Below are 13,746 nucleotides of genomic sequence, written 5' to 3'. Positions count from 1 at the left end.
AGAGCCATAGATTCAAACTTGCACAAACTTAAGTCAGATCTTTATCTTTATCAATGAGTCAGGCAGACAACACTAACTTTTTTAACTGAACAACCCCTCAGCCCCTGTACTCTCACTGGGGGCTGGCAGGTTAACAAGGGGCATGCATTTTGGTCATACAGAGCTTTATAGCTTCTTAGAAATGTTTGGCTGTCTGCCCGCCGCCGGCAACTTTATTGTTTTAATACACTCATTGCTTTGTTTTCGGGTGCAGCAGGCTGCTGTTTTTTAAGGAAATGAAAAAAACGCTGTAACAAACAAAAGACAGGGTTATCAATTAGCTGGTGAACACAGTTGAGCATTTAGCAGCTAAAGAGCTAAAAGAACAGTGAATATTCATCAGGTGGCCAGATGTGACTCCAAGTGAATGCTAATGTTGCTCTTTATCTGCTGTGTGTGGAAATAGATTACTGTATACTAACAAGTCAGCCATCGCTATTAAGGCTGAGCAAGAAAGTATCGATTTTTAAGCCGCGAGTATCGATACATAAGTCCCATTCAAATCCCCCGTGTTTACCCCCGTTGGCGTTGCAGGAAGAGCGATTTGGTCAGCCAGCTGCTAGTGTCGCTGTAGAGCAGCCAACGTCAACTGGCGGCCCGCCTCCAAAGCTTAAAGGTTAAAACACGCAGCACCTGACTGGGAACGATACAGAGTTACCAACGGCCGCTGGGGCAGATGAACTCACGCTGGTCTCTTTTCTGTAAATAGGCTACAATTAAACCTTCGTGAGTAGAAAGTCAATACTTATCAATGCACTCCAGCATAAACATGTAGAAAGCGATATTTCAATCTGCTCAGTCCACCGCGCTGTTTTACGCAAACACAGCTCTACTCTGCAAATAGCTAATTTTTGCAAACAAGCTAAAACAAAAGCTGTCGGTTTATGTTTATCTTAGGTTGCCGGGAATCTGGAAATTTTGACAAATTCTTGTAAACCTCAGTGCTGGCTGAACAAACCAAACTCTCCACTAGAGCGGACAATCTGGAGCTACTTAATATGCACGTGAATGACGCGATCGTTATGTTCGAGTTATGATGATGCTGGTTGTATTATTTTGCAACAACATCGTTTCATTGCAAATGAGGCATACATGACGAGTGCATAGCCTGCTTATCAGTCCATTAATCATTAAAGCTGGGCTGTTGGCTTTTCCACGTCAACTTTTCGCTTCAGCCTCTTTGACAGTGACATGTTTACCTGACAACAGCCTTTCTTTCTGCAAGCATTTTCCACCAATCAGGATGCTGCATACTACAATAATTTTTCCATAATCACAGACTTTAACCATCACTCCTCAGTGAACTGACTCCTAGTCTGAGATCTTTTTCTAGTTAAAGAGCCAGTTATCATTATGGAGTGTCCATGTTTTTTAGGAGTTTGCTCACACTAATACATGTAAAAAAAAAATATATATATATATATAGCATTAATTCAGTAAGAAAGGGAAAATTTCGAACAAGAATAGGCGTATTAGGTATAAATTCATTTTATTTTCTTTATTTGAAAGTCCAGCCACCAGAGTGCTTAGAAAAATTCTGAAAAAAATGTTGATGATCCCTGCTGTAGACTCTCTGTCAGTCAGAGACATATATTGTGTAATTGATCTTTTCAGTTCAATTAATTAAATCCAAGTAAATGGAACACTTACAAGGTGTCACCAAAATCACTCTGTCCCCTTTAAATCTTTCAGAAAATGATGTAAGTGTATCGAATTATATCGAATCGTTTCGTTGGCTGAATATCGTGATATATATCGTATCGTGAGCTGAATATCGTGTGTCGTATCGTGAGATTAGTGTATCGCTACAGCCCTAATCGCTATAATGATTAGTACAGTGTTAGGTAAAGGTCCTTAGCCAGCAGAATGGCCCTTCTCATTGTTAAAGTGTTACATTTTTGAGTTCTCTGTGAAAAGCAAAGACAACTAGTCACAATGGAGTCATTGGCACATCCAGTCAACGTGGTGTCCCATGAGAGTCGTTAGGATCACAGGTCGTTGACCCACCTGGTTGTCATGTGAGTCGAGGTCTATTGTCTTTTCAGCTTGCTTGGGAGGGAGCTCAGGACTGCATTGTTGGTGGCTGACAAGTGGAAACGAGGCCCACCTCCTCTGTTAAGTGATGGTCTTTCCAGTTTGACAAAGATGGCTTCTTTGGCTCCACTCTCAAACCGTCTGTCTTCCCTGGTCAAAATGTGTGTCCTCAAATGTGTCCCTTGTCCTTCAGATGCAGGTGTACTGCTCTGACATGAGGAGTTGGGGGAGCAGCGGTGGTCTAGCGAGCACCGTTAGTGAGGACAAAGCACTGAATTAAAACGTTATTTTCTGATTATAGGTTACTGTACGTTCTATAACACAAACACACACACCTCCATGGGAAGGTGCTGCATTGCCAGATAGCGAGTGAATGCAGAGCTTCTCTCTGTCTGTGTGTGTCTCTGTCTGTCTGTCTATCTGTGTCTCTGTCTATCTTTGTTTCTGTCTGTGTCTCTGTCTGTCAGTAAAACAGACACACCGGGAGAGGAGCAGGGAAACACTGAAGTGTCTAAAAAAAACACAGCAATGTAATAACAACCAGTTTGTTGTCATTTGCCGCCGCTTTATATTATACAGACGATAAAGGGTGCCTTGTGTGTCGTATGAGACGCCAAGGAGGGTGACAAAGCAGCGGTTGGGAAGAAGAATGGGCTGCACTCCCTGCAAGCTGTTATTGGCTGGGGGTCACACACAAATACACACATGTAGTGGGTCATAAGTGAGGATTGAGAGGGAAGACTTTTGTATTAATCCATACCTTTTTAGGATAATACTGCATATTATAACTTTAAGTACTTTATTTATTTTATTCAGTCATAGTTTAATCTATGAACGTATATGTAAAATCTGAAAGATAGCTGTCACAGAAGTGAAAAATGAATAAAGAAAATAGGGTTTTCTTTGAAAAAAATAGTTTAGAAAGTACTTTAAAAATTGTACAGTGCAGCAAGAAAAAGTACAAAGTAGCAGGGACTCTGTCTTGAAGGAAACATCGATGACACATATTGTTAGTCACTGTACAATATGCAGTGATGGAAGATAAATGGTGGAGCCCACCTGTACTGATGCATTTACATTGCCTTTGAGCCTTACCACCTACTTCACATCACCATCCGTCAAACAAGTTTTAAACTATAACCTGATGGTACAGCTAGAATTTAAATTGAGTCAGCTCTAGGAAGTGTTTTAAACTGACAGCAGAAAGTCAGGTTGTGATTATACAAAACATTGCAGGTAGCGACAGCAGGAGATGACATAACTTTCATTTTGGGGCTTTTGTTGAGCATAATCGTTCACTGCTGTTTGCTGGGTGGCGAATCAACATCTATTGTTTGATGGTCCGATGTTATGACTCAGTTCAGAGTCGGCCTTCCTTTTTCCTCTCAAGTGTAAGCTCTCCTTAATGACAAAGTTTTACAATCAGTTTGTTTTGTCAAATTCTGTGTATTCTGTTTTCATTATTAGCATTTGATATTATTCATTTTCACATTATACCGTACAGGCCAAAAGTTTGGACACACCTTCTCATTGAATGCGTTTTCTTTATTTTCATGACTATTTACATTGTAGATTCTCACTGAAGGCATCAAAACTATGAATGAACACATATGGAATTATGTACTTAACAAAAAAGTGTGAAATAACTGAAAACATGTATTATATTTTAGCCACCCTTTGCTTTTTTGATAGCACTGCAAACCCTTGGTGTTCTCTCAATGAGCTTCATGAGGTAGTCACCTGAAATGGTTTTCACTTCACAGGTGTGCCTTGTCAGGGTTAATTAGTGGATTTTTTTCCCCTTATTAATGGGGTTGGGACCATCAGTTTTATGCAGCAGAAGTCAGGTTGATACACAGCCGACAGCCCTATTGGACAACTTTTAGAATTCAAATTATGGTAAGAACCAATCAGCTAAGTAAAGAGAAACGAGCGGCCATCGTTACTTTAACAAATGAAGGTCAGTCAGTCCGGAAAATTGCGAAAACTTTGAATGTGTCCCCAAGTGCAGTCGGAAAAACTATCAAGCACTACAACGAAACTGGCTCACATGAGGACCGCCCCAGGAAAGGAAGACCAAGAGTCACCTCTGCTGCTGAGGATAAGTTCATCCGAGTCACCAGCCTCAGAAATCGCAAGTTAACAGCAGCTCAGATTAGAGACCAGATGAATGCCACACAGAGTTCCAGCAGAAGACACATCTCTAGAACAACTGTTAAGAGGAGGCTGTGCGAATCAGGCCTTCATGGTCAAGTAGCTGCTAGGAAACCACTGCTAAGGAGAGGCAACAAGCAGAAGAGATTTGTTTGGGCTAAGAAACACAAGGAATGGACATTAGACCAGTGGAAATCTGTGCTTTGGTCTGATGAGTCCAAATTTTAGATCTTTGGTTCCAACCGCCGTGTCTTTGTGCGATGCAGAAAAGGTGAACGGATGGATTCTACATGCCTGGTTCCCACCGTGAAACATGGAGGAGGAGGTATGATGGTGTGGGGGTGCTTTGCTGGTGACACTGTTGGGGATTTATTCAAACTTGAAGGCATACTGAACCAGCATGGCTATCACCGCATCCTGCAGCGACATGCCATCCCATCCGGTTTGCGTTTAGTTGGACCATCATTTATTTTTCAACAGGCCAATGACCCCAAACACACCTCCAGGCTGTGTAAGGGCTATTTGACCAAGAAGGAGAGTGATGGAGTGCTGCGGCAGATGACCTGGCCTCCACAGTCACCGGACCTGAACCCAATCGAGATGGTTTGGGGTGAGCTGGACCGCAGAGTGAAGGCAAAAGGGCCAACAAGTGCTAAGCATCTCTGGGAACTCCTTCAAGACTGTTGGAAAACCATTTCAGGTGAATACCTCTTGAAGCTCATCAAGAGAATGCCAAGAGTGTGCAAAGCAGTAATCAGAGCAAAGGGTGGCTACTTTGAAGAAACTAGAATATAAGACATGTTTTCAGTTATTTCAAATTTTTTTGTTAAGTACATAATTCCATATGTGTTCATTCATAGTTTTGATGCCTTCAGTGAGAATCTACAATGTAAATAGTCATGAAAATAAAGGAAATTGAATGAGAAGGTGTGTCTAAACTTTTGGCCTGTACTGTATATATATATTTATATATATATTATATAATCACCTAAACGGCATGCTATATATATATATATATATATATATATGTAGCAGTAACTGAAAAAAAAAAAAAAAAAAAAAAAATATATATATATATATATATATATATATATATATATATATATATATATATATATATATGACTTCAGTTACTGCTACCACCTCCTCTTCTTCCTCCGGTTCCTCCGCTTTCTTGTCCTTTTTCTTCTTTTTTTTCTTGGGAATATATATATAATTTTAATTAAAGAAAAATCTATACAAATGTATACATATGTAATAACAACATAACACATGTCACACATGACATTTAAGAGCCTTAGAAAGGTATAATGTGCAATTTTAGTTCAGAGCATCCCATAAAATGTTTTTAAACAATCAACTGAAAGTGAAAATACCATACATTGTTAGTTCTGAGGGGCATCCCTTTCTTCACAAACATAAACAACAATTATAATGCAAATCAAGGCCAAATCACGTGTTTTGACTCCATAAATGGGTTAGACCCATAGACTGTTAATTATAATTATTAATATTAACTGTCAATGGTTAGACCCTAATGTTCACAGCCCAGACTAGCAGCTAGCTTCTACACACCTATTTTTTTTACTCCGTAATGGATGGGATTTGAAATGTAGCAAAATACAATACTTCACTCAAAACGTAATCAAGTACATTTTAAAATACCGATTTTATAAATACCGACGTCTATCTGTTAAACTGCCAAAAGTCATGTCACTTTTAACACATTGTCTTGGCTGCTTTTGTCTTCTAGGAAATGCAATCCTGGCCTTCGGGAATGGATCGGATGAGAAAACGGACGCCAGCCAGCCCGGTATGCCCAGTCTGGCAACGGACAACCAGAGCCCACACTTGGCAACCACTGCCCCGGGCGTCTCCATGGAAACAGAGCAGAACATTCTAAGAGCACAGATACCTACTCAGGTGAGACGTGATGGACCACTGAAAGTATGATGTACAACCTTTTCCAAACAGAGGCACTAATGGAGACGGCCTCGTTTAGAATTGGGTCACACTAACTTGAGATAACTTTATCCTGCAGGGAGCAGACAGGTAGGATTTACATTGTCTGCATAATTCAGTCAGGATCCGGTACAAAATCTGTCACAAGATAACCACATGAAGTGAAATGAGGCTGTGTGCGTTTGCTACCTTGTGCAATTTATGCTTTGCTTTCGATTGTCCAAATTCTAGCAGTAGGATTTCTGCATTATGTAAATTAAAGGTCCCATGTGCTACGGATTTTTGAGGCACAAATTGATATTTGCGAGTTAAACTGACACATTAGCATACCTTATGTGACGATTATCCCTTCATGCAGAAACACTCTATGATAATAGAAATTCTGTAGAAAAAAAATCTAAATTAGTTGAAAACATGTTTGTACTGTATTTCTATTCTATTTGTATATACAAATTACAGCCCACTCTGTGATAAGCCAGTATTAGTTGGTCAAGCTCTAGTGCTCACCATAGACTAACGTATTGAGTGTTTTATTATGTAGAGGATTTTGGATGAATTAAGCGTCAAAGTTTTGAGATTGGATATAACTTTATTGATCCCACTAGGGTCATTAGATCTCTGCAGCGGTGAAACATTTAAGCACACAAAATAGAGCATAAAACAAACAACATAATAAAAAAACAGTTAAAATAAAAAATTTAGGGAAACTGGATGTAAACAAATGTGTGATGTATACACTTATTGATATTTTCAGCCCATCAGCCCATTCTGCCAGGAATTTTGGGCCCCATGACAAAAAATCTAATTGGGCCCCCTCTGCGCAGCTGTTGTCACCACATCTCTAGGACCTAACTGTCCCATCAAAAGCTTTACATAACTCTAATTAAAGGCTTGGAACGGTCTTGCTTCTTGTAGTTCAATACTAGTACTAGCACAATATTTACTGCTGGTGATTTGTACATGCATGCAAATCTAGTATGCAGTTCAGTATTTGATGCAAGATTAAAAGCAACCATAAAAAATGTGCTGAAGACCATCTTTTACATTCTCAATGTATTGTTATTGTAAAATATGACAAAATGGAAAATTCTCTTAACAAAATTATATTATTATTATTATTAATTATTATAATTATTAATGAAAGATTTTAAAAAAGAAAAACGAACAAACAAATATATATTAACTTTTCAAACTAAATAAATTAACATCCTCTCAAAACAATGAAAACAGCAGATTTAGCTGGACATACATGCCAACAAGAAAATAAAGTGGACATTGTGGAATTTAAAGTGGAATTTCCACACCAAGGTTATTATAGTGCTACAAAACAGATCAAGTGATCACTAAATCAAAAGGTTTTAAGGTTTGGAATATGGTCATAACACACTAACAGTACCAGTGACATCAAATTAAAAGGTATGAATAAGAACAAAGGACTCCTGGAAACCCAAACTTTTCTCTCAAATAACAGGCATGTCATTGAACACAATGTTGCTCACCTTCTTCACTGGGACAGGGAGGGGCACAGTTAGGGGGAGACTGGGGTGCTGCTGACTCATCTGTTGTAAAGTCTGCTAAAAGGGGCAGGGACAATGATTTAATATGAATATCTTGCTAAACGTTTCTTTGCACTGATTACATGGTGATTAAATGTAGGCTATGTAGCTAGCTAGCTTATTTCACTATGGACATTAAGCCAACAGGTTAATACCTCTCACAGACTAGAGGCTACCCACCTTTCTTCGTGAAAAACTGGGTTACAGTTTGACACCCTTTCCTTTGTCTTTCCTCCCTCTCTTTTCTCTCTTTCCTTATTTGAAAAACAGATTTTGATTTAACGTTACTTGGCAACATCGTGGTCATTGTAGTTCTGGCGCATCTACTGACTGCAACTAAACACCGTCGCTGAGTGCGCTAAGGCAGGACCAAACCATTTCATGCAGATACAGGGGGGTGGTCGGTCAATATGGATGTTTACTTTTTGGTCAATGGGGATATTTGATTTTTACTGCCAAAAACAAGTAAAAACAAAGAGATCATTAATTGTATTATTATATTTGAAATATATATTCTGAATGATGATGGTTTAATAATTTTAAATTAGTTTTTACCTATTTTTGGGGGCCCCTGTCAGTCATGGGTCCTTGGAATTGTCCTAACTTTTTCCCCCTATACGGCGCACCTGCAGCCCATTGGCTAATTTTACTGAAGAGGAAAATACAGAATGAACACTTAAACTGTCTTATATTCATAACTGCCTTATCAACAGTATAAACAGGTTCTGTAAACATCATTAATGTAGCCCATACAATGACGTAGTACAGTAAACAATGATTAAACTCTGTTGAACATACATTTTTATGTGGACAGCCTGTTATGCATTAAAGGACAAATCCGGTGAAAAATGAACCTAGGGGTGAATAACACACGGGTACCGAGTTGACCGTTCTCTGGGATTTGTTTTCATGCTAATCGAATGTGACCAGTTTTAGCATAAACCGCTAATTAGCTTGGGTCACGTGAAAGTAAAAAGAAATCGCTATTTCTATACCACTAACAAGGCTCAAAATAGCACCACACTTCCACAGTAGCTTAATGAGGGTCCCTACATGTAAACTGAAGCATTGACAACTTTGTAAGCGTACAGACATTTTATTAAAAAGATAGTCTGGAAAGACTGTACCGTTCATGTATACAGGGAGGCGCCATCTTGGGAAAACAGTCAGGATCAGTCGAACGACGAACTCTGTGCAACCAGTAACCAGTAACATAGCTCAAGCACAGCGTTCATCGTTCGACTGATCGTTTCCCCTTTTTTCCCGGAAAAAGCCATAGTATATAGTATGTCGAAAAAAGTCATTGTATAGTATGTCGAAAAAAGTAATAAACAGCCATAGTATAGTCTGTCGAAAGAAGCCATAGTATAGTATGACGAAAAATACCATAGTATAGTATGTCGAAAAAAGTGATAAAAAGACGAATAAAGTGATCCAACAGCCAAACTATAGTATGTTGAAAAAAGCCCTAGTATAGTATGTCGAAAAAAGCCATAGTATAGTATGTCGAAAAAGGCGATAAAAAGCCATAGTATATCGTAAGAAAGTTCATACAATGATTTAAGTCACACAATCAAGTTCTTTAGTGCCAAGTGCAAATTACAGAGAAGCACTAATACATTTCATAAAAAAGCCATAGTATACTATGTATGTAAAAATGTCATAAAAAGACACAGTTCCATCAGAAATTTCATAAAAAGTTAAACTATAACATATATCAAAATATATTTGTGGTATTGAGTAATAGCAAGACGATGAAACTGCTGTGATTTGGGTCTTTGATAGTCCTGTTGGCATCTTCCTGCACAGTGAGGTGTAGGTCCTCCATAGATGGGAACTCCATCCTGGGGATGTGCTGAGCACATTTCATCACCCTCTGTAGAGCCTTAACTCTTATGTCGTGAAGGTATGTCGAAAACATTATGATAAAAAGCCATAGTGTAGTATGTCGAAAGAAGCCATAGTGTAGTATGCCGAAAAAAGTGATAAATAGTGTCTTGGATGCTACATTAAAATTTAATCCTATTCTATTGCTGTGATAGAATGGTTCTGGAGGTCTCGAAAATGTCTTTACATGCATAATGCGCCACTGCCATACTTTGTTTGCATCCATCTTTTTTTGTAGTCCTTCAGACTGCAGGCGTCCCTCCTGTCTCTCTGTAGTGATCTACTGTTCCTCTGGGTCTTCTATGTCTTCGTATGTCGAAGAAAGTGATTAAAAAGCCATAGTATAGTATGTCGAAAAAAGTGATTAAAAAGCCATAGTATAGTATGTCGTAAGAAAGTTCACACAATGATTTAAGTCACACAATCAAGTTCTTTATTGCCAATTGCACAATTACAGAAAAGCACTAATACATTTAATAAAAAAGCCATAGTATACTATGTATGTAAAAATTTCATGAAAAGACACGGTTCCATCAGAAAAAAGTTAAACTATGACATATATCGAAATATATTTGTGGTATTGACGATGAAACTGCTGTGATTTGGGTCTTTGATAGTCCTGTTGGCATCTTCCTGCACAGTGAGGTGTAGGTCCTCCATAGATGGGAGCTCCGTCCTGGGGATGTGCTGAGCACATTTCATCACCCTCTGTAGAGCCTTAACTCTTATGTCATGAAGGTGTGTCGTAAAAATCATGATTAAAAAGCCATAGTGTAGTATGTCGAAAAAAAGTCGAATAAAGTAATTTTATAGTATGTCGAAAAAAGTGATAAAATGCTATAGTATAGTATGTCGAAAAAAAGTCGAAGAAATTAATTGTATAGTATGTTGAAAAAAGTCATAGTATAATATGTCGAAAAAAGTGATTAAAAAAACATAGTATAGTATGTCGAAAAAATAAAAGTATATGTCGAAAAAAGTAATAGTATAGTATGTCGAAAGAAGCCATAGTATAGTCTTTTGAAAAAAGTGATAAAAAGCCATAGTATAGTATGTCGTAAGAAAGTTCACACAATGATTTAAGTTACATAATCAAGTTCTTTATTGCCAAGTGCACAATTACAGAGAAGCACTAATACATTTCATAAAAAAGCCATAGTATACTTTACAGTATACATAGTAAACTCTTACGTCGTGAAGGTGTGTTGTAAAAATCATGATAAAAAGCCATGGTATAGTATGTCGAAAAAAGGCATAGTATAGTATGTCGAAAAAAAGCCATGGTATAGGATGTGGAAAAAAGTCGAAAAAAGTCATTGTACAGTATGTAAAAAAAAAAAAGTAATACTATAGTGTGTTGAAAAAAAGTCATAGTATAGTATTACATTACATGTCATTTAGCTGACGCTTTTATCCAAAGCGACTTCCAATTAAAGAACTGAACTGGAATTTGAGTAAAGGTGATATAACAGATGTATTTTATTTCTTCTTGTTGGTACAATGATTATAATGGCTGAATTTGTTAAAAGGGATAAAATGGTACATTGAAAGTATTGTTGTTGTTACACGGGCGCCGCCATGTTGGAATTCCACAACCGGCTACGTCACTGGCATGGTAAGCAGCCATAGAATGTAAACAGTCAGAGGCTAACGGACATGGCTGAGGAAACGGCAACCAACAGGTCTGGGGGTCATACTGTATTGCCCCTGGCTGCAGTGATGAATTGTATAGGGCTAAGGCTTTCGATACAACAGGGTCACTGGTGAGGGTTAAGTCCAACAGACTGAAACCTGAGGCCATACCCTCAATGATCGACTTTTCAGGCTACAGTACAGGGCAGACCGATAGACCAACGGCAAGTACTAACACCACCGATGCTATCTGCCGCAGAGACAGGGCGCTGAAACGCTCACATCAGGCAGAGGACAGAGAGATATGTTTAGCTGTTATCCAGCATGCTAGCAAGTCTACTAGGCAAAGGGCTGGATTAACGTTGTTGTCACATACACAAAACACGTACATATTCACTTACACGCACAAATAAAGCCTAACGTGTAGGCTTTTTAACGTTCAACAAAACTGAGACTGATACACTGGCCATTCATTGAACTTGGGTCACAAAACCAAGCTAGATACCACACGCTCCAACCTAGGGAAAGGGCTAGCAGCTAAACACGTTGGAAACACTTACGTCATACTCCACAAGCTAGCACTCTGACCATACACTGTATGAATAAATTCTGACTCCGACGATATCACAGATCAATAATAATGCGTTACTAGCTGCTAGCTGAACCACAGCAGGTCTGTAAACAGAATGCAATGTCCCTTTCTACTCACCGCCTCAGGGCACATCGTTGATGCAGAGTTCAACTCGCAGAAAAAGTTGCTACTTCCATAGTAAGAGGTATCTGTGCAGTATCCATTTGTGCAATATCCATCAACGACCACAAGGAAAAAATCTGCCGTGGCAAAACTCGTGAATCCTCCGTGCATCTGAAGACGTGTAGGCTTTCGGCCATCCTGATGTCAATAGGGAGCTCATTCCACCATTTAGGAGCCAGGACAGCAAACAGTCGGTGTCCCTCGCTGTGAGGGGGCAGCAAGCAGGTTGGCTGATGCGGAGTGGGCAGGTTGGGGTATAGGGTTTGACCACGTCCTGGATGTATGCTGGGGCTGATCCGTTCATGGCCCCGTATGCAAGTACTAGTGTCTTGAAGTGGATGGGGGCGGCAATTGGTAACCAGCGAAGAGCGCGGAGGAGCGGTGTAGTGTGAGAGAACTTGAGGAGGTTGAAGACAAGTCGAGCTGCTGCCTTCTGAATGAGATGCAGGGGCCGGATTGCACTTGCAGGCAGGCCAATCAGGAGGGAGTTGCGGTAGTCTAGACGTGAGATGACTATAGCCTGAACCAGAACCTGAGCCGCCTTCTGTGTTAGAAGGGGACGTATCCTTCTGATGTTACGCAGCATGTATCTACGCGGTCGGGTAGTTGTAGCAATGTTGGCATGAAGGAGAGTTGGTCGTCAAGTGTCACACCCAGGTTTCTAGCAGTCTGGGTACCACAGAGTTGTCAATTGTTATAGTCAAGTCTTGGTTATGAGAGCCCTTCCCTGGAAGGAAAAGAAGCTCAGTCTTGGACGGAAGAGAGAGAGGTTGTTCTAGCGATGCGAAGCTGCTCAGTGACAGCGAGGAGGGCAGTTTCTTGAAGCCAGACTTGTGGGGCTCAAGAAAGCCGTTCTGGTAGAGATAGGTAGAGAGTTGATTATAAATAGGTGGTTGGACGGGCGGATGTAATCAAAGTAAGAATTTGATTTGGAGAGAGAGGGGTGAAAGGAAAGAGTACTGGTTAGGGCCGGACACCGAAAGAAATACTCGGATCCTACGAGTATTAAAAAATAATTTATCTTTCGGTACCAAATTTCGGTTCCAGAAACGTCTGAGCGCGTAAGCGTAAGCTTAAGCTTATCTGTCCTCTCTGCATATTGACAGAGACACACACACACGCATTTTTGTTGATGACGAAATGGATTTTAAAACGGTACCGAAACGGAGGTATCAAAATTGGTACCGGATCGAAAGATTTAGAAAGATGCCCAGCCCTAGTACTGGCTGTGATGGATGGTAAGATGATTTCAGCAAGTGTGGTGGAGAATTAAGAGCGTACATCATCTATCTTTTTTACAAAGTAGTTGACAAAGTCATCTAATGTTCCCGTCAGCGTTTTTACTGAAAGTAATCCTCTCGTGTTTTTGCAGAAAATGCGTAACACAAATCAAAGGCTGATGCGCTGGATATTTTTATGCAAGCTTTCAATGCAGACGTTGAGCACATCCGTGGCGGCTGATGCATTGTTGCGGTCTTTTTTGTGTCCTATTGCTTTCAGGACAGAGGTCTGGTTAGTTAGTTAGTGTCTACTTTTGAGTTTGGGGGGGGGGGGTTCTGGATCCGATGTAAAATTATACCTAATTTCTGAGTTAAAAAAAAGCTGAAATTATGAATTATTTTGACTAACAGTTTAGATAAACAGGAACATATGTTGATGGGTTATCACAGACTGGTATAAGTCAAAGTTTAGTCAGGATACTGTTTTGAAACCATTTCAATTTTTTTA

The 13,746-nt window shown here is 39.6% G+C and overlaps 1 protein-coding gene across 2 annotated transcripts in view; it reads left to right on the top strand.

Annotated features, from left to right (window-relative positions):
• Positions 1-13,746, top strand: part of gfra4a (GDNF family receptor alpha 4a) — a 372,479-nt gene that overhangs the window by 320,916 nt on the left and 37,817 nt on the right. For both annotated transcript variants that reach the window (XM_039786361.1, XM_039786363.1), the window contains one exon: positions 5,981-6,150. In XM_039786361.1, coding sequence (XP_039642295.1) covers positions 5,981-6,150 — 170 coding nt within the window. The remainder of the gene's footprint in view (positions 1-5,980; positions 6,151-13,746) is intronic.

This window comes from Perca fluviatilis, chromosome 20, assembly GCF_010015445.1.
Source record: "Perca fluviatilis chromosome 20, GENO_Pfluv_1.0, whole genome shotgun sequence".
NCBI classification, from domain to species: domain Eukaryota; kingdom Metazoa; phylum Chordata; class Actinopteri; order Perciformes; family Percidae; genus Perca; species Perca fluviatilis.
This window is presented reverse-complemented; position numbering and strand designations above follow the sequence as displayed.